We start from the raw sequence: 22,591 nt of genomic DNA on the forward strand, positions 1-22,591 counted from the left end.
TGTCTGCCAAGAAGATCGGTCCATTGGAAATTTTGGAGAAGATTAATTCTAACGCCTACCGCCTCAAATTGCCAAGCCACATTCGAACTGCTGATGTTTTTAATGTTAAGCATTTACTGCCTTTTCATGGTGACTCTGATGATGATGACGCCCCTTCTAATTCGCGGACGAATTTTGTTTCTCCTGGGGAGAATGATGCAAGGCAGCGTGCAGAGGAACAAGGCTTGAAGTTTATGGACAAATGGGAGTCGTGTTAACTGGTTGTTTTATTTCTTATTGTCTTTGTTGGGCTTTCTTTTGGGCCTATTGTTAAGCTTTTGTCTTGTATCTGTGAGCTAGCCCAGCCCATGTTTTGGTTCTTACATATTGTAAACTTTCGAAGTGTAAGGGGAGAATTTTTGAATGAAAAAGGTTTCGACCTAATTTCCCAAAATCGATGTTCTTGACGAACGACGAGCTTGGCTGCCTATTTCTCCTGGGGATTCTGTGACTAAACAGGGATATAGAAGACTATCCTCTCTGGCATTCAGTGTGAATCAACAGATTGGTAGTAATTTGAGTCTTGTTGTGGCATTAGCTACATTAGCACCTCTGAGCATGGGTTCGATGTGACAACACAAAAGGACGTGAGTCACGTGACAAGTGAATGAGTACCTTTGAGCATGGGTTTGATGTGACAAGTGGGATGTAGATTTAAGGGACTTGTGTATGAGGGGATGTTTTGGATCACACACCCAAGCCAAAGTCCCACACGGAAAAATGATGTGAATGGTTTATAATAAAGTATTGGATTGACATAGTCTCATGAGCCATTGGCTTTTGAGATAGTGGGCTCCCATCCAATGCCAAGTAAACCCAAGTATTAGGCCCATTAACATGGGCACCCCCTAAGGTCCATATTTCTACCAGGAACTCAGAGAAAAACATGGAAGTGCAGGGAAATGCAGCATCCAGGATTCCGCAACCTGTTTACAGCAGTGAGAGAAAAATGCCTCTAATACTGTTCTTAAAGAGGAAAACATTTGAGGTTACTTAATTCATCATGGATTCTTTTCTTTTTATCAATTCAACATTCTTTATTTTGAGTTTTTCTTCGATGTTGTTTTGCAACTGTTGATGTTGGTTTTGAAGCAGCTGTGTATATTTAGTGCAAGAGCTTCAGCAAAGTTATTGTCACAGGCATCAGATGCAGAATTTCAGCCCCTCAAACTCCTGAAATGCCTCTCTATCACACCTAGCATAACCAGGTAGTTACTGTATAACTGCTCTAATTTAATGCCTGATTGCTTGGTGGGATAACTAATCCTTATTCTCCGAAAAAAATTGCAGAAATATTAAAGAGCCAGCAAAAAAAGCATTGACCAATGTACTTTATCTTAAATCAGTGGTTCTGCCCATCATCTCTGCACCTAATTTGATGTTGATAAGTGGCTACCTGTTTCTAAAGTTTCTAACTTCGATAGTTTGAGAATTTGGTAGATTCTGGTCTTGATAATCTGGAGGAATCTAAGGCAAGTGACCACCTGACCTCTGGATTTGAGAGGCCTCCGGTGGACATGATAGAGCAAGAAGTTTCTAGGGTTGTGGAAGATGACGGGAATGTTGGGAAGGCTGAAACATATACAATAGAGCTTGAAGATGTGAGTAAAATATATGTTACATTCTATGCTAAATCTTAAATAATGGATTATTTTCTCTATGTGGAGTTATAATAAGGCAACAGACTCAAGAAACATGCCAAGTGACATGAGAAACAAAAATCCAATAGTAAGATTAGTAGAGGAACTACAGACTTCAATGGCACTCACTTGATACTTGAGGAAACAGAAAGTGGTGTACTACATAGCACCGTGGTTCCTCATCTGATGACTGAAAAAATTGAAGCAAGCTTGAGTTAATCTCTGGCTCATCAATCATGTTTATTCATCGTTGGGAGTTCAAGAAACTGGACAAGTTAGACAATATATATTTCCTTGGCCTTCTTTAATTCAGAGTTATTTTACGTCTTTAACCTTGCTTTAGATTGTCTAGAAGTAAATAATAGGATTTGGTGATAATCAATAATAAGGTGCTTCTCGCAAAATTGTTTTAAAGACTTAACTACAGTGCTCGTGTAGTAGCGCTGTAGTTAAGTCTTCGACTAGTAATATATGTTTAGTGGTTCTGCAAGTTCTTTTGGAAGTTTAAAGTACTACTGTACTAATTAGCATGCCATAGGTATTGGATGTATAAACATATGGAAACCATGCATTGTGAACAGTTTTGTGTATGTCTGTAGATTGCAACAAGCCGAAGAAAAACACAGAGGAAGCCAAAAAAATATTGGTCTGTACCGTTGTTCAATAGTCTACTCATGCCTACCATCCCATCTACAAAGAAAAAGTTATCCTTCCATGGAAATTATTCTTTGTTTGTGTCAGTTGTGTGTTTGTTTCAATTAGAAATTGCTGTTGCTGTGTTGCATATCCCTTAACAACTAAAAATATTAGATGGAAACAGAAATTTGCTGCTCATTGATGTCCAAGCATCTTCAGAATCTCAGATGCTAAAATTATAAACATATTTCTCCCTCTCTTCCCCTAAATGTGAATTTAAAAAGATCTGTCTGGTCGACATAGTGATTTGTTATCATTGATAAGAGATATGTTCTCTTCCTGAAGCTGTTTGGACCGGAGGGACCTTTCCAGGTAGTCATGCAACATGGTTAAATATAGGTTTACTCTGTCTTCTAATGTTTTTACTTGTGATGTTCTGTTTACTTTCCTGGTCATTAGACTCAGCTGCTTGAGCTCTTATCTTTTTCACTAGATGAGTCTTTTGAATCCACTGATTGTATGATGGTCCGAGTCTAGCTACGTTACCCCCAAGATTGGGACATATAATCTACCTAGTTGAAATGATAAACTCAATTTGCTTATATCATCTTTAACTTTTTGTCAAATTCGTTGCAGCGTGAGAGTCGTTTATGAGCTACTTGATCTAGAAAGGTTAGTCTTCCTTGCAAATTAATTGTTCATACTATTTCTTATTGGATACTATTTCTTTTTAAGTGAAAGTATACAGGAATTTGGAAATTATTATTTGTTGAAATTTCATACTTAATACATTCTGTTCTCTACCAAATTACATGTCATAGGCTGATAGGCATAGACAGATCAGACTCACAGGTAAAATAATATAAAGCTGTGTTTTGTTTGTAGGTTATGCCATGAGGAAGGAGATGAGAAGTCAGTAGAAGAGGAGGTAGAAGAAGAACAGTCGAAGAACAGAGAGAAAATAGAAACGTTGGTTTTCAATATTCAAAAAGTGTACATACAAATTGTGAGAGTACAGACTATAAAGAAAGTGAACAACGGTCACTGTGATGTGACAGTTGTAGAATAAACAAACTATATGAAACGGTGTGTTTCATATCAACCTAAACCAATAAAGAAAAGGGCCTATTAACAAGGCCTTTATGAGTTACAAGTCCAATGAAAACAAGAGCCCAATATAGAACACAATAGAAGAGTCCAAAAGCAAAGTCTGGTTAGGGTAAAACACCAGAGAGTTAGAGACAACAAAGAGGAAGAAGATTACGCGCCATGGACGATTCGTGAAAAAGTGAACTATCTTATCACCCCCCTGCAAGCTGAGCATAGTTGGAGACGATGTTCAGCTTGTGAAGAAGATGTTGGATGCGGTGAACAGACAAAGGCTTTGTGAGAAGATCTCCTGGTTGATCTTCCGATTTGAGGTGAGCTAATTTGATCATGCCTTGTTCTACCTTCTCTCGTGTGTAATGAAGATCAAGCTCAATATGCTTGGTCCTCTCATGAAAAACTGGGTTTGTTGCTATATGAATAGCCGCCTGGTTGTCACAAAACAATCTCATAGGTTGTTTGAGCTTGATCTGCAATTCATGAAAAAGATTCTGCATCCAAGCAAGTTCACTGGTAGCAGAAGCCATTGCTCTGTATTCAGCTTCTGATGAAGACCTAGAAACAGTCTTCTGTTTCTTGGATTTCCATGAAACTAGTGAGTCTCCGATTTTGATGCAGAAACCTATAACAGAACGTCTTGTGTCCATACAAGATGCCCAATCTGAGTCACAAAAGGCTTCTACCTGCAGGTTGTTAGTGGCAGAATAATATAGACCTTGGCCTAATGTCCCTTTAATGTATTTTAAATTCTGTGAGCAGCAATAAGATGCACATCTGTGGGCTTTTGCATAAAACGACTAAGAGTATTAACAGAGTAGGTGATATCAGGTCTAGTAATGGTGAGGTACATTAACCTTCCAATGAGTCTTCTGTAAGTTAGAGGAGCTGTGAGTTTAGAATTAGTGTCAATAGGAGATTTAATAGGTTTAGAACCCACTAAACCTGTGTCTATTAATAAATCTAAGGAGTATTTTCTTTGAGAGATATAAAAGCCTACTGGGGTATTATGTATTTCAAGACCCAGAAAATATTTCAGAGGACCTAAGTCCTTAATTTTGAAGCAAGAGGATATATATGTTTTAAAGTCTTGAATTAGATCTAAATTGTTTCCCCCAATGGCCATATCATCTACATAGAGTAAGAGAATTATTTTGTTGCCTTTCTTGTTATAATGAAATAAAAAATAATCTGATTTGCTTTGTTTGAAACCAAAATTGAGCAAAGCCTCTTTGCATTTTAGATTCCATTGTCTAGAAGCCTGCTTTAGGCCATAAATAGACTTGTTTAGTTTACATACTAATCTGGAATTTTTATTAGGATGACCAGGAGGAAGTCTCATATAGACTTCCTCCTCTAAGTCTCCATTAAGAAAGGCATTATGCACATCCAGGTGATGCACAGCCCATTTATGCATTGCTGCCAGTGCTAAGAATATTCTAATTGTGGTAATCTTAACCACAGGAGCAAAGGTCTCATTATAGTCAAATCCTTCAGTTTGACTATAACCTTGGGCAACTAATCTGGCCTTATACCTTTCTATGGTTCCATCTGAATTATATTTGATTTTATATATCCACTTACATCCTATTGGTTTCCTATCTGATGGAAGTGTTGTTACTGTCCAGGTGTTATTGCTTTCTAAAGCTTGCATTTCCATTTCCATAGCCTGACACCACTTAGGGTCTTTTATAGCTTCTTGATACTTATATGGTTCTTGTTGTTTAACTATGGCAGATAAGAAATGGAGATGAGAAGAATCATGTTGATTCATATTCATAAAAGATGCTGTAAATTGAGATTCAGAATTCAATGCAGATGCAGAATGTGTATGAGCAGGCTCAGATGCACAAGCGACATCACAAACATAATCACTGAAGTATGCAGGTCTTTTCTTGACTCTTCCTGTATGATTTATTGAATCATTGTGAGTAGATGAATTAGGAATATTGTGCTGAACATTAATATGTTCAGTCACAGGATGTGTTATTTCATCAGCATTGGATTGAACAATATTTTGTTCTATCCCAGACTGTGCAGCAAGAGGATTTGTTCTGAATGGAAATTCAGATTCCTTAAAATTTACATCTCTTGATGTAAATATTTCATGTGTTTGCAAATTGAGTAGTCTGTACCCTTTAACCCCATTAGGATATCCTAAGAAAATTGCTGGAACAGCTCTAGGCTCTAACTTAGAGCTAGGTTTGTCATTTTTAGCTAAACAAAAACACCCAAACACTTTTAAATCACTGTAATCTGCTGATTTTCCACATAAGATTTGATAAGGAGTGTGTTTGTCTAGAACCCTAGTTGGCAGCCTATTAATTAAGTACACAGCTGTTTGGAGACAACAAAGAGGAAGAAGATTACGCGCCATGGACGATTCGTGAAAAAGTGAACTATCTTATCAACAGGGGTCACTAAATTATTCATTGTTAATAAGGAACCCCCTCTATTTGAGGAGAAAATTTTCCTTTCAGTGCTGGCCAGTGTTTATTCAATAAGAAAATTTGAGGGGTTTGTTGGCACCTCGCCGCCTGCACTCAAGGTGCAGGGTTCAAGAACCCGCACCCCAATGCCTGTCTATGAAATGTAACTTGAGAGTAGAGGTTCAGTCCAATGTCACCGACTGAACTTTTCACATGTTCTCTGATGATTGAGATACCATACCATACTCTTGAACCCCTGCAGTTCTCCCTCCTCTTTCTTAGTCTCCTCCTTGACAGTGACAGACAAAATAATATAACATTCCGAACGACAACAATTGAACCACCCGTTTTCCTCTATGAAGTGAATTACTATTGCTTAACAAATCTGAAATCGCTCTTTATTTATCACTGCTTACAACATCTTTCTCTCTTTGCAGCCATAGTCACATATATACTTGCTCTTAGCTGCAGGACACGCTCATTCACGCAAAACCTCCAGCCTCCATCACAAAATTTTATCTTGCAACATTTAGTGTTATGTGCCCATTTGATAAAGCGGTTGTGTTGATTTTCAACGCTAGCGGTTAAGCTGTGGAAAAAAAAAAGTTGAGCTTAAAGCTGTGATGTGTTTGGTGAAACTTTTACTGTTATTAGCTGTTAAGCTGTGTAATTTTTTTTTGATTGTATTAATTATTAATAAATAAAAATAATTTATTTCATATATATAAGTTCTTACAATTATAAATGAATAAATATTAATTTATTATTTATAATAGTTATTTATTTACTTTATGTTTGGTAGTTTATTAAGAATTTAATTTATTTCATATAAGTATTTTATTTAAATATAAAGCAGGTGGATCCCACGATTTTTAAATAAAAATAAAAAATAGACTAAAGCTGTGGGATCCACACTCAAAAAAAAATAAAAAAATTACAGCTTTTGAGCGTGGGACCTATGCCCAAAAGTTATGCCCAAAAGTTGTTTGTCCTACAACAAAATCACATTGGGAGTTTGTTTTTGCGGGGCGGTACCGCCCAGTTTATATGGATTGTTTGGTGGGGTGGGTTGGGAAAGCAGGCTTGCTAGCGGGCCGGCCTCAACCAACCCCCACCAACAGAGCCCATATTTCATCTCGAAACACTTCAATAGTAATGAGAAGAACACATATCAAGCTTTCGAGTGAACAATGCCGGCCTCCCACTTGGGGTAGGTGGATTCTTCCAAAAAATTCATGATAAGATGTGATGCACAGAAAATAAAAAACGAAACAGTTGGACTTGCCATGAGGCTATACAGAACTAATACAGACAAATAGACTTTGGATGTTTGTTAGAAGCATAAAATGTGTAGCCAAGTGGGCTTAGGAGTGCTGCAGAAGAAGCCAAAACAGTTTTCTTCTAAACCCAATAGAATAGAAGATTGCAAAATTTTTATAAAAACTACTCCATTTGTTTGCCAACCCAGCTTTGTTTATAAACCACATAATATATGCAGAAACAGTCCCCGGCATTTGGTAAAAAGGGGGAGTTGGAGGTCTTAGGTCTCTCTTGAATACTGATAGGCTTGGCGTATTTGATGGTGTCGGCATTTTTTTTTGTGAAAAAGGGATCATGAGAATACAAAACGCCACATAACAATATATAGGCTCCATTCCCACCCACTTCGACTAAATTAAGAGCAAAAAGACTTCAGCAAGTATCTATATAAACTTCTCCCTTGTAGTTAGATTCTCCACAAGACATAGTTCATCTTCTGTAAGAAAATGGCAATGTTGAGAGCTTATGTGTGCCTGATTCTGATATTGCTTTCGTTGACACAATCGGAAACTCGCCCTCTTAATCCTCAGATAGAAAGGATAAATCTCATTAGGTCAATCCAAGAATTAGGCGCTAAGGAAGCATTCAATGTCGGGAAGGGAAAAGAAGCAAACAAAGGAGGCAGCTATGTCTCCAAAAGATCAAGTCCTGGAGGTCCCGATCCACAACACCATTCCAAAAATCAGTAGCTAGCAACGAAGTTCTGTGAACCTTGACAGAGAGTTGTTCAAAGTTAACTCTTATGCTAAATATAAATTATTGTGTCTAGCAAATGCAAGTAGTATGTAATGGCATTGTAGTTGGCTTTTCCTCCTCTTTCCATCATTTCATGTTGTGATGGAAATAAAATAAAAAACTTAATGAGTATCGGACTTGTAGTCGAAAACACGTATATTTCAGTTCCACAATAAGGTTTTACAACCCAGTAAAAGTAACCAGGTAAATTTTGTTTTTAGTACTTTTGCTTTGTGGTAAATGGTTTTATGCAGATGGCACATAGCGTAAAGCAAGGATTATATTTCCTTTAATCAAGAAACACTACCTAATTTGCTTGATGCCCTGGAGAATTAATAAGCATGAAGCTGTGAAAAGCACTGGTTAAGATGGAATAAGCCAGTTTTATAATTGATTAATGGAAAAGCAGCCGGCCGCAACCACATATTATTGTAGTCAAAACCTCTTTTGCACTTTTAAATCCTGTTTGTGTTTGTGTAGATATATTCAGACTTCTGTACCACTTAATTTTTTAGGCTCACTTTGGATAAGCGGATAATACTTCGTATAATATTAAATTATCATTTAATGAATTTATCGGGTGTTTGGACGATTTTTAAAATATTCGGGATAATATAACTTTATACAAAAGTGGTTCTTGTACGATACTGGTCGTATAATATTAAAATACCTCGAAATCATTTTTATTTTATACGAAGCGCTTAGTATAACAAATAACATATCAAATGACAAAAAGACCCTCACTCCCACTTAATTGGGGGTAATCTAGACATATTACCACAAATGTTATATTATACAAGCCTAATATCAGATTATTTTCAAACACTGGATAAGATTAAATTATTCATCAATTTATACAAGAATTAAATTATATATTGGATAGGAAAATTATACTATCCTATACGGAGTTTCAAACGGAGCCTTAAGGTTATCATGAACTAACCCAATAGATATTCGGTTACAAACAAAGCGGAACATAACACCAACACTAGTTGGGAAAATCCTGTATAGTTATGAAACTAGGTCACGAGTCATGATCATTTTGTTGGCGTTTGTAACATAGTGGAAAACGTAAGGTTGAGGCTAAACCTACGTTTAAACTTACAACAGAAGAAATTGGAATTCACCAGAGATAAACAATCCCAAAATATTTTTATCATCGCTTAGGAGATTTTAATATAATTATCAATAAATATGAAATTACATACTTAGTAAACAGAGAAATTAAACAAAAGAAATCATGGAATGAATTGTTAGGGCTTATACCCTTTTTCAAAGGGGAAAAAAAATGCAACAGAAATCGTGAAAATTTATGAAAATGTTTAAACACATTAAATGCTAATTCGATTGCTTAAAACTCCCAACATATAGTTGCCAAACAAGGCTCGTGAGTGAGTCGGGACAAACGTCTCTTCACATACTACCTCTGAACCCAGTTGTGATGCAAACCGTTATGGCTGCTTTGTGTGGATACATGGTTTGTTAAGATGTGATCATCCAGATGCCTAAGAGCAAAATTAAGGTAAAGTAGTTCTGTGGTTTATTTACCTGCCATCAGTCCTTTAGAAAGATTAGAGAGTGATTGAATATGTGACATAGTTAATTAAGGTCGTACTAGTTGGTTTATTTGAAATATAAGCTCAAACACATCAAAGACATTGTCCGTTGTAAACTACGGGTCCGCACAAATTTGTTTTTTATGGATTGTCGTTATTGGTTTTTAAGCTCAGAAAACATGTCGTTTGTGTGAGAGGTGTTAAAACTTTACGTGTATACCAGTCGGTCGAATTACCCCAATCCGACGTTAAATATAGTATTGACAAGATGAAGATCTCGTGATTCATGCAGGGCAGCATCACAAAATCTCTCGTCACTCAGTGTTGCACTAGGGATGACCAATAATAATAAGGAAATTAAAAGCCGTGGAAAGGTTCAGTTTTGCATGTCCAGACAAAGATGAAAGTTCCACAAAAGATTTGGACAGAGAATCATGGCCATTGGAAGTCTCGAATGAAGCCAAAATAATAAAGGAACCAGAGGTAAAAGTTGTTTTTGTAATTGTAAGTCGCCAGGCTTTTAAGGAGGCAAAAGATCATGACCTGACTAGGACAAAGTGAGAAACACATGTTGTATGGCCGTTCAACTTGATTGAATTTTGATGGTTTAGGTCTACTGGCCACCCCACCCCACCCCACCCCATACTCACTCAAATCAACCCATCACTCACTCCATCACATATATAACTTAAATAATTGCCCTACCGGCCGACATAATAAGACGAAATTCAGATTATACCAACTGAACTTTGCTTTTATTTTTGGCCTATATGCTGCATTACCTGATTGTATAATTGATAACTAATGAGGATTGCATAAACAAGGGGAATTGAATGTGCCCAATCCACTTAATTAGTCCAGGTTGATGGGACTTTTGCCATTGACTTCAACTATTTGATGGGGACCTTAATTTTTATCATTGTCAACGTGTACGGAAAGTAGTAAAAAGGTTTCAAAGTTATCAGTCTTTATTAATGGAATTAAGGAATAATTAATTAACATGGGCGCGTTAGTGTCATTGCTGTGTTATGCGCGTTTTTATCCATTAATTACAGCTTTAAGTTTTTTATCGATCCATCCCTGATTTCTGAATACTCATTAGATGTTGGAATCCATTACTTACTTAATTACCTACTTACGTGGTTAATCAATCCATGGTTTCTGCATTTTACTTTACATCACTACAATACAAAATATATCTAGTCAACTTCTACTAAAACTCTCCTCATATGATCCTTGTTTTGTCTATATCCTAGGGCTGTCAATTGGTCAGTATGGTCGGTTATTTGGTATATTCATCCCCGGACCGAAAGTTCGGTTTTTTCATTAGTGAAAACTATTGACCGATCGGTTTTTGTAATAATGAGGTTATAACCGACCATTCCACTTGGTCGGTTTGATCGGTTTTTCGGTTAATACATCAATTTAGAAAGAAATTTAGAATAAATAGATCCATAAAAAATCCGCAATCAATACATGAATCAAACTATTGAAATCATAGCATTCTATTCAAATCTCATTCCCGTATTAATATCAAATAATTAATGATCCAAATTGCAGAGTTATATATCTAATTATATATATGTAATATTAATATATACTTATTATCTAAATATATTAATATAAATCTCAAAGTTCGTGTCTATTATAGGGATAAGTATGAAAATGGCCCCTGTACTTTGCTCTTTGGTTCAAAAAAGCCCTTAACTTTGTTTTGGATCAAAAAAGCCCTCGTACTTACAAAAATGATAAACGTTAGTCCTTCTGTCAAGAATCCGTTAAAAATTGTTGATGTGGCGCAAATTATCTGACATGGCATGTTAAAATACAAATAGTAATTATGACATGGCAAACAAAGTTAAAATAAAAAAATCATGTCAAATTAAAAAATCTTAAATTAAAACGTATAAACCTAAATATTTTCTTCCCCCTCTCCCTCCTCCTCCCTCCTCTGTCTTCTGTGTTCGCCTACCAATTTCAAGGTTCAGTTGTGACACCATAAGCTCTATTGGTTCCCTTTCCAAACTGATCTCCGAAACTCTCTCTCTTTAAGTACAAAAAATCTCCATTATCCTACAATTCAATATCCCCTTGCGCCTTGTATGCCTCCAATTCTGGAAATGAGCTCTCTGAGATTTAATGGTGCTCATGGGGTGATGGGTTTGAATAGTGGACCCATTTATTACTGTCTCATGGCCTCAGGTAGCTGTGTCAATTATGGGTTTCGATCTCTATGTTAACATCTCCAGCTAGTCGAATCCTAATAGGCTCGTGGGTGTCGCAAGATCGAGAGCCTGTGGTGAGTACCATATCATGAAACGGTGAGGCTTTGTGAGGGAAGGAGTATTTGCTTTTGGGATTTTGATTTTATTTTTGGGTTTGGTTTCTCATGGGGTTTCGCCGGAGGAGGAGTATTATCGGCGGCGGAGGACGTGGGTCACCAGAGATGGAGGGTTTTATTTGATTAGATTTTTTTTAATCATCAATTTTAGTCTTTAGTTTTTAATCACAATTGCCATGTGTCACATTTTGATTGGTGATGTCCACATATATACCACGTCAGAAATAAAAAAAATTACAATTAGTGCTATGTCATTTGTTGAAAAATAAAGAAAAAATCATTTAAATGCCAAATCAACATATTTTAACAGAATCTTAACGTACAGAAGGGCTAACCTTTTGTTTCTTGTAAATACGATGGCTTTTTTGATCCAAAACAAAGTTGAGGGGCTTTTTTGCATCAAAAAGTAAAGTATAGGGGCCATTTTCATACTTCTCCCAATAACTAATCATTATATATTCTATATTGTATATAAATATATATAAATAAAAACTAATGACTAATCATTATATACTATATAATATATATATATTATAATATTTATTATGACGGTCGGTCGGTTCTATAAAAATATTCAAAACAGACCAATTATTTCTGTTTTTTATTTGAAAGAAACTAATCGATAGGTTTTCGAAAAAAAAAATAGTTAAACAGACCAAATGGTCGGTTCGGGTGGTCGATTTGGTTTTCTCAGGTTTTTTTGACAACAGTACTATATCCTCTTTAAGGTGTGCAATTCCTCTCCTTCTGGTATTCAAATTTTCTTTTAAAAAAAAAATTTTAAATGATAATAAATAATAAGTATACAACATTTTGAAACCAATGATATATTGTTTTTCTAAAAAAATAAATAAATAGAAAAAGGAATAATAAATCTAAGTTGTTTTGAGCCTATCGATGCACTTTTCTACACGACCTACACGTCAATAGTTGAACCCAAGTAGTGATGTGGACGGTGAACATTTGGACCTGCAAGAACCAAGGAGGGTGGCCCTTTGTGGCTCGTTGAAAGTCCTACGCCAAGTTAGAAATTCTTTCCAAGATAATTTCAAGAATCAAATTAAATGTTGCAAATGTCAGAGCCTTTGTCCCTGGATGAATCAAAGTACTCTCTTTATAATGCTTGAAGTATGGTCATTAGGATCCCAACGAACTCTCCACCATACCTATGATATCTCATGATCGTTGCGATTATTGCGAGATCACATTATTTGGAATTGTTGGGATCACGATTAATGTGGCGTTTGTTGAGATCACATGTCATTCGGATTCCTTGGATTCTCTGCCGATCTCTTTTACTTGGAATGACTTCAACGAAAATTTCTCTTTCTTCCTAAGTCTTTCCTCTATGCGTCACCTGTCATGATGATCATGCATGACAATTTTTTTTTTATCCACGGAATTGTTAAATGCATAGTGGGTAACATATCAATTTTTTTCCTAACCAATTTTTGAACACATAATTCAACGGTCATACTTGCATTTATCATTCTTAATTTATAAAAAAGTGTTGAAAACTATTAGGAGGGGATCCCAATCGTGTGTTTGTCTGGTTGCTCATGGCTGTGATGCGGATAAACATTAATGCAAAAAAGATTAGTCTCCATTAATTGGGTGAGCTTTATTTAGGACCAATTGCTTACCCAACCTTTTAGCACTTGACCACGAGTCAATTTGATACGTCCTAGGTAAGTGTATATAATCTATCTCCATGTAGTGGCCGCGTCATGGACACGTCATTTGCAAAAACAAATGCCGTATTTAACTTTCATGATATGTAACAACCCACCAACGGATATCAAGAAATTATTCAATGATGCTGACACACTATATCATATGTTGATATTGTATACCAAAACAAGTAGTGTGATGTCAATTTTCAAGCGGTCTGTGACAATGCATGGATAATTAAAAATGAAGATTGGTAGTTTACACAATCTATCACTGTCTAATTTTTTATTTTTTTCTCTACTTTTGAGATTTTATCCTCTTTTTTTTGGTATTTGATAACAACTCAGCAGACGTTCCCTTTGAACAACCTATTAAGCCCAAATTTGGGTCTAGCTAGGCGCACACAAACCCACTTGATGGTTAATTGGGCCGAGAAAATAACTGCGTCAGCTTATAATCAAACTCCCGAACTCGGATAAGATTCTTTAAACCGTAAGTCCGGAGAGATAACTAGTTAGACTATCGCCAAGTGATTGAGAGATTTTATCCTGACTAATATCTAAAGTAGATCATATCACATTATATATATCGGACAATTAGTAAACTCCAAATGTAACTGTTGAGGATCTTAGTGCATGGGACGGGTGGAGATCTGATTCTATAACTTTTGTTTTATCATGGACGACTGGTCACTCAGACTAACCCCTTTAGCTAGGCCAACCACAATCGTTAATGTTGATTAGGTCATAAGCCCTCCACTAACTTATATATAAAGTCAAGATTATGAAGTTGAGTTAGGCTTGCTTATAAATACCCTAAACTGAACACAATGCATGCACGCTACCACATATAATTTGCTTAAGATATATTGATACAACCTAGCTATATATACATACATTCATGGCTAGTTGTAGGTGTTTGGCATGCTATGTAGTGTTGACATTGCTGTTACTTGCAAGGGTCGAAGGTCGTCCTCTAAAAACAACAATCAATGATACAATAAGTGGGAGTGGCAGCAGATCCAGATTGATGGAAACCTGGAATCAGGTCGTCAAGGAAGCAGATAAAGTTGAACACCAGCTGCTGCAGAGGCCCATGAAAGTAAGCCCTGGAGGACCAGATCCACAACATCATCACTTCATACAAAACTAATTATTAATTAATGTAATATTTACCATCTCTAGCTACCTATTTAACTTTGTATCACTGGTTCTCTCTTTCTTGCAATAAATATTGTCGATCATTAATTTGGTCATTTTCGAATCACACACACACACACACACACACACACATATATATATATATATATGACACAAGCAGTACCCTCTCTAATCTCTACATATATGATATATGTTGCTATATATATTTTAAAACAGTCAAATTATCATCAAGATCCTCCAAAGAAAAAGAAACCAAAACCCTAAAATTGTCTCAAAATTAATTATAAAAAATTTGGATTTGGGAGTTCTATTTATGAAAAAATAAATACTGTAAATATTATGCTCATTCACAGTAAAATAGCTTAAGCCGAAATTTCAGAAGGAAATGTCATAAAAAAATTGGAGATGGACAAATGGGAGTTATTTTTTGTGAAGAACAAAACAAAAGGAAGAAAAAAAAAAGGAAAATCTATTTTGACGTTACGATTAGTCAATGAGGTTTGTTGTACTTACTCTTTTCACATGGATAATTAATTAATTATTCTAATTTATAAAATAATATTAAAATGTATTCGTTAATTTTGTTTTATGTTGATTTATAAAGTTGCTAATATTTAAAAATAAAATTAAAATTTGTACAAATAGATAAATACATATATATTGATCTTCCTTTTCCTTAATCCGTACCATCCTACTCAACCTTTATGTTGTTTGTCTTTCCCTGTCGTGTCCTATATATATATAGCTTCTCAAATTTTTTGCAACATAGCTATCAAATTAATATGTGCATATGCCAAAAGTTTCAAGCCCTCTATTGAATTAAATAAACTACATATGACGCACAAAAAACAGAACAATGTAGCCCAAAAACAAGTTTCCAAATTAAGATTCAAAGGAAAGCACTTCAAGACAACAATCTACAAACAAGAGAAAAGACGATCAACAAACTTCTGACTAGGAAAAAACATACTCCTTTATATATCAAGACTAATTAACCTGACCTAATTGAATCTCTAAAATTGGATGGCTATATAATTAGTTTTTCTATGACATGGGAATCCACAATCACTACCATTCGGGTGTACACTAGATGAACCAATAAGGTAGCACAATAACTGCAAATCATACGTGTCAGGTAAGTATGTGGCATTCCATGTACGGGGTTGATAAAAATCAAACCCACGATCATAAAAGAGGGAAGGCTGCCTCCTAATCCATTAGGCTAGGAGTTGGTTCGTAGCTATATAATTAGTTAGAGGCAAGGTAATCCATTTATGCAATTTGGTTGCTCAACTTGTTCATAAGTTCCGAACAAAATGTCCGTGTGAATTAATAACATAAATGGCTAGACAGAATTTGGAGGATTATAATGAAATTTAAGGTGGCGGGGACCAAAGACAAACACTGATTGTAATTAAAGTAAAGACGCATACAATACACGTAGGATTTGTCGGCTTATCGACGTGGTTTACATTATAGATATTTATATAGCTTTGAAATTTTGGACATTTCCTATGCAGGGAATATATATATATATATATATATATATATTTATGTATGTATGTATATCAAGTAGCCTTACTACTAATTCATACATTAAACCCCAGTTTCGGCTAACAAATATGTCTAATTCATGTCGTGTTACATGGGCTGCAATTTTAATGCTTATTCTATCAAATGAGTGTGATTAATCTTCAAGCATTAAGGTTACTTTTGACTTTCGTAGGGAATGAGAATGATAATGGGAATGCTCAAGGGTGGAGTCATGATTTAATGTTGGGGGACTACTAAAAGTTGACCAGGGTCTGGGGACATCGTCTATGGATTTTTTTTAGGGCTATTTATAACATTACACATATTTAATGGACAACACATGTCACTGAGATTAATTTATTAGACATTTAGGCTTATCGATAGTTGAGAATTTTGAGAAGAACTTACGAAGCAACACGGAGACGATTATACACTTCAACTATTCATGTTATTCAACTTGAAATCTACAATAGTATGGTATATGAATATATACTAGCTTTGTATGAAATGTGTTGGTTTTTTTTTTTGAAAGGGCATCATGACCCTGAAATCTCCATTATAAGTAATCACAAATTACACACAGGACTAGCATTAAACTTAGGGGAGAGGCGTCTCCTTCGTCCGCGAGGTTTTCTACTAAGTCTTGGGATTCTATTTGGAGCCTCCCTGTTCATCCATCAACAGGGGTTTTTCTTTGGCGAGCTTTGTCGGAGGTGTTGCCCACTAAGTTCAATTTAGCTCGTCGGAAGGTTTTATCGGATCCTTTTTGTCCCCTTTGTTCAAAAGAGCCAGAAACAGTGATTCATGCACTATGGATGTGTCCAGCAATACAAGAGATTTTGGGAGTTAGTTCTAAACCAATTCAGAAGTTGCATAGTCAATTCCAAAATATGAGGGAGTTTTGGTCTACGTGTTCCGATAAATTGGAAACCATGGAAAAATGTATCTTAGTTAATTTACTGAGACTAATTTGGGGCAGAAGAAATGCTGTAATTCATAATGGGAAGGTTCATTCTTCGGCTGTCTTAGTGTGCGTGGCTACCCAAGCAGCAACTGATTTTATTGAGGCTCAAACTATTCTAAATATCCCCACTCTGCTAAATATTCCTCGGTTAACAGCAGGGACCCCTGATGGTCTTATGAATCTCCCTGAGTTTAATTCTATTCCAAGATGGCATCCCCCTCAAGCGGGTCAGTTTAAAGCAAATCGGGATGCCGCAATTGATGTACTTAATAACGGGTCCAGCTTTAGTTGTTTGTTCAGGAATATGGATGGTTTGGTTGTTACAGCGTGCTCCATCAGAAGACCCATTGCTATGAATCCCACTCTGGCAGAAGCATATACGGCTGATCTAGCTTTGAGAGTATCTTTTTTACTGGGTCTCAAAAATTGTATACTAGAAGGGGATTGCAGTATAATTGTGGATGATTTAAATTCTAAAGGGGAGAACTCATCCTTATGGAGTGGTGTTATAACTGGAGCAAGAAAGATTAAACAAACTCTGGATTCAGTGGTAGTTAAGTTTATTGGTCGACAGGCTAATGAAGGCGCACACAGACTTGCAAAGATTGGCCTCCAGTCTCCCTCCTTCTTGTGCTACCATGGAAATTTCCCAGAGGCAATGAATGAGATTATTAGAGAAGACTGGCTGGGGAGTGGCTTGAATGATAGAAATACGAGCTCCATTTGGGGTAGAACGGATCTGCGATTTTCTGAGAAAGATTTGTATTCTTTCTAATGTTTTCTGAAGTTAGGTAATCCGCTTTGACAAAAGCTACTCGGCATCTGGGATTATATTCTTGGGCCTTTGTCGTTACCCACTTGGCATATGGGGTCTTGTTCTTGGACTTTTATTTTTTTCTCTGTTGTTTGTTTTGTTTTGTATCTCATTACCCACTAGGAGTGGTTGACAGATAGCTTTTAGCCTAGTTTGGCTTGGCCATTTGTATTCTTATTACTTGAATGAAACCTGGTCATGATGGCCTTACAAAAAAAAGAGAGATGAGTAAAAAAATCAAAATAAACAAAGTGATTGACTTGGTAACCGCTACAGTTATCCAAAAACTCCACTGTAGTTATCCACTCCAATAACCGAAAAACAACTACATTTATTCAAAACACCACTACAGTTATCCACTGTAGTTGTTGACTTGATAACCGCTACAGTTACCGGCCAAATTGAAAGAACATCTGATGTAGAATTTCATACTTAAAAGATACCCATACTCTAATCTGTAAGAAAGATCCCCATCCAGACCCATCAATCAAAATATCCGCATCTTCAACTCGTTTGATAGAACCTTTGATCAACGAGAAGCCATATCTTCCATGACTTACCAATAACTTAGACTCCTCTATGGATCATAACAGAAAAAGACTTGACACTTTCTCCTCTAGTTACCATTAGAGAACCAAAGAGAGACTTGGGAGCGCCTCCCGGCTCCCCCTAAGAGAGGAGCGCCCAATTCTGAAATGTGTTGGTTACTGTATGGACCAAAAATCGTCCGAGCATAAATCCACACTACAAAGCCCGCGAGAGGTTTAATCGACAAAGCTAGACCCACGAGAGTCTTAGTCGACCAAGCCCATGGCCCAAGATTCGACCGACATATATTAGACCCACGAGAGTCTTAGTCGGGCCGGATAGGCCCAAGGCCTAAACAAATTGGCAACTAGACCCACGAGAGTCTTAGCCCAGCTTGCAAAGACCCACGAGAGTCTTGAGCCCAACCCAAAGGGCCCATGAGAGCCTGGGTGGTCTACATAAAGGCCCATAGAAGAGAAAACACCAGCAAGCTCATGGAGGCCCTTCTATCAAACGAGGGCCCAAAGCCCACGCTGCTAAGGAAGCTCCTATTTGAGTGCTTGATCCCAGTCAAGGCCCAAGGCCTGTCCGTGCGGTCGACACGTGCTAGTCACGTGACTCAAAGCACTATAAATAGATGAAAACCCTCATCATTTACTCTCTGATGGACTAGGTACATCTCTCTCTCTCTCTAAAACCTTTCACTTCTCTCACTAAAATATTTATCCCACCAGTGACTGACTTGACCGTTGGAGCTTCCCCGGCAGGCACCACACCGGTGTTCAAGCTTGACGGTCGACCCTTAGTGTGATCTTGCAGGTTGTCGTAGGCCTCATCCGACTTTACAAATTGATTGTAGACTTTTGAGTCTACAATTTGGCGCCCACCGTGGGGCCTCGACAACTATTCGAGCTAAGTTCACGCTAGTCTGTTCGAAGAAATCATGACTTCAGATAACACGAGCGATTTTGCAGCCCAGCTAGCAGCACTAAATGCGAGGATGGAGGAACAAGCCGCTCGGTCGAATCTACTCGTGGAGGAAAATGCCAAGATAAGAGCCAATAATGCATCCGTGTGTACGGAAAATGCCGCTCTCCACGAAAAGGTAGAACAACTGATGACCCACCTATCCACTCCAGTGCGGACTTCCCATGTTCGCTTCCACGAGGTCATAGGCCCAATGTCCTCGCTCGACACACCAGCTGAAGCATCCAACCGACAAAATCTTCCTCAATCGGAGGATGGATGTCCTCCTTTATCCACCGCTCCACCACCTCCTCTTCGTTCGATAACAGCTCCGACCGACCATCACATCTCTACTTCTGGAGTGGGGATAGCCTTCCCAAACAACCAATCCACACAATCGAGCGACTCTGAGAGGTTGGCTTTCGTAGAATCCATCCTACGCCGACTCCCAGGAGTCCCAACACCGATCAGGAAAAGTCAACCCAACAGTTACTGTGATTCCCCCTTTGTGGACCACATCTCACTCGTGGAGATGCCGCGAAAGTTCCATTTTCCAAATATGAGATCCTTCGATGGGACGACCGACCCAGATGATCATATCGCCCAGTACCGTCAAAGGATGATGACAACTACCGTACCCAAAGAGTCTCGAAAAGCCTGTATGTGCAAAGGCTTCGGATGCTGTCTTACTGGTCCTGCCCTCCAGTGGTTTATTAACTTGCCAAACAACTCCATCTCCTCCTTCGCACAATTGACTGACCTCTTTGTCGAGCAATTTGCTAGTAGTCGTCGACTGCCAAAAACGTCTGACGATCTTTATAAAATCAAACGTGGGTCGGCCGAATCACTTCGCTCATACATTGGTCGCTTCTTAGCGGAGAAAGTATTGATCACCAATTGTAACATAGAAACAGCTATCACGGCTTTTAAGAAGGGGCTCCTACCGTTCGACGAGTTATACAAAGAGCTGACAAAGTTCCCTTGCACCAACATGGAGGATGTATTGGCTCGAGCATGGGCCCAAGTCAAGTGGGAAGAAGATGAATGCAACCAAGTTATCCTTCCATCACAGGCATGTCGAACGGATGATAATCAGCGTCCGGATCACAAACCACGTAGCCAGGGGCGTTCAAGGGATGACAAAAGGCCATATGATAGGTCTCGATCGACAGAGCAACGTTTTCATAAACCGGAATATTCGTACAACATTGAACCGACTGAGCTGGTATCTGTGCTTAAAAAGATGGGCGATAAAGTGAAATGGCCTGACAAAATGAGAGCTCCGACGGATCGCCGCGACAACACTAAGTGGTGTGAATTCCATCATGACCATGGCCATATCACCCGACATTGTCGGGCACTGCACGATGAGGTAGCTGAGCTACTCAATCAGGGGCACTTAAAAGATCTCCTTACTGACAAAGGGAAGGAAACTTTGGCAAAGAGGACAAACCGAGATTTGACACCACCTCAGCGACCTGAAACTAAGGGGTCGATCGGCGTCATTTTTGGAGGATCAGAAATTAGCGGTATATCCCAGAACTCCGCTCGACGGACGCAAGCATCACCCTATCCGGCCAAGTTGTTAGCTTCATCGACAACGAGGCCACACGACTGCTACACCCGCATCATGACGCGCTGGTAATCACTATACTTGTCGCTAATTATGATATTTGACGTGTTTTGGTCGACAATGGCAGCTCGACGAATGTACTATTCCTGAACTGTCTAAAAGCAATGGGGATCGATGAATCATATATCATAGGTCGGCCAACAGCATTGCTTGGGTTCAGTGGTGAGCAAGTTTATAGTCTTGGAGAGATTGTTCTACCGGTTTATGCTGAGGGGGTGAACTTAAACACGGTGTTTGTTGTCCTCAAAAGTCCACCCCCCTACAACATCATTCTCGGTCGACCGTGGATTCATGAACTGAAAGCAGTCCCCTCCACGTATCATCAGCTGATCAGGTTTCCAACCAAGTGGGGAGTAAAGGAAATCAAAGGAGAGCAACTTGCGTCACGGAGTTGTTACACCACTGCAATGAAAAAGAAATCGAAAGACTTATAGCAATTATAGCACTCGACTGGTTCGGTCGACCAACCCGTACCAGCCGATCAGGATCCCCCAAGTATGGAAGAATTGGACGATGTTGAGATCCACCCTGGCCACCCAGAACACAAAACCCAGATCGGATCTCGTTTGGACTACCACCTCCGGACACAGCTGATAGGATTCCTCACCCAAAATCATGATTGCTTTGCTTGGTCGCACGCCGATATGGTAGGGATTGACCCCGAGGTTGCTATTCATAGGCTTCAAGTCGACCCAAACCATACACCAGTAAGACAGAAAAAGAGGAAATTCGCCCCGAGCGGAATCAGATAATCAACAAGGAAATTCAAAAGTTGATCGACATAGGATCCGTACGCGAGGTGCAATATCCGGATTGGCTCGCCAATGTTGTCGTTGTGAAAAAGAAAAATGGCAAATGGAGGGTTTGTATCGACTTTACCGATTTGAACAAAGCATGCCCTAAAGATCCTTTCCCACTCCCGCATATTGACATGTTGGTCGACTCAACTGCTGGTCACGAGCTACTCAGTTTCATGGACGCCTTCTCGGGTTACAATCAAATACTCATGCATCCGGACGACCAGTAAAAAACCTCATTTGTCACTGAAAGAGGTATCTTTTGTTACAAAGTTATGCCATTTGGTTTGAAAAATGCAGGGTCGACATACCAACGACTAGTCAACAAGATGTTCTCAGACATGCTGGGAGACACGATGGAGGTCTACATCGACGACATGTTAGTGAAGTCCTTGATAGCAGAGCACCACCTCAGACATTTGGAAGAGGCGTTCTCTGTTCTCCGTAAATACAAGATGAAGCTTAACCCAGCCAAATGCTCATTCGGTGTGTCGGCTGGAAAGTTCCTCGGGTACATGGTGACCCAAAGAGGAATCGAAGCCAATCCAGATCAGATTCAGTCGGTGCTCAATATTCCTTCTCCTACTAGCCGAAAGGAGGTTCAGCGATTGACAGGAAGAGTTGCGGCTTTGAGTAGATTTATTTCTCGTTCGTCCGACAAATGCCATAATTTCTTCAATATTTTGCGAAAGTCCAAGGACTTTGAGTGGTCGGTCGAATCAGAA

The 22,591-nt window shown here is 38.2% G+C and overlaps 1 protein-coding gene across 1 annotated transcript; it reads left to right on the forward strand.

Moving 5' to 3' along the window:
• The first annotated feature begins 19,413 nt into the window (after window positions 1–19,413).
• Window positions 19,414–21,503, forward strand: LOC119987827. The gene is made up of 2 exons (XM_038832737.1): window positions 19,414–21,077; window positions 21,137–21,503. Exons 1-2 carry the CDS (start codon window positions 19,414–19,416, stop codon window positions 21,501–21,503), a joined length of 2,031 nt encoding a protein of 676 aa, XP_038688665.1.
• Window positions 21,504–22,591: the final 1,088 nt, after the last annotated feature.

This window comes from Tripterygium wilfordii, chromosome 21 (genome assembly GCF_013401445.1).
Source record: "Tripterygium wilfordii isolate XIE 37 chromosome 21, ASM1340144v1, whole genome shotgun sequence".
In the NCBI taxonomy this organism is placed as follows: domain Eukaryota; kingdom Viridiplantae; phylum Streptophyta; class Magnoliopsida; order Celastrales; family Celastraceae; genus Tripterygium; species Tripterygium wilfordii.

Excerpts from the sequence above, each read along its gene's own strand:
- LOC119987827 (XM_038832737.1), top strand. The coding sequence starts at position 19,414 with ATGACTTCAGATAACACGAGCGATTTTGCAGCCCAGCTAGCAGCACTA. Across the intron at positions 21,078-21,136 it reads ACCCGCATCATGACGCGCTG|CTCGACGAATGTACTATTCC; the intron begins GTAATCACTATA and ends CGACAATGGCAG.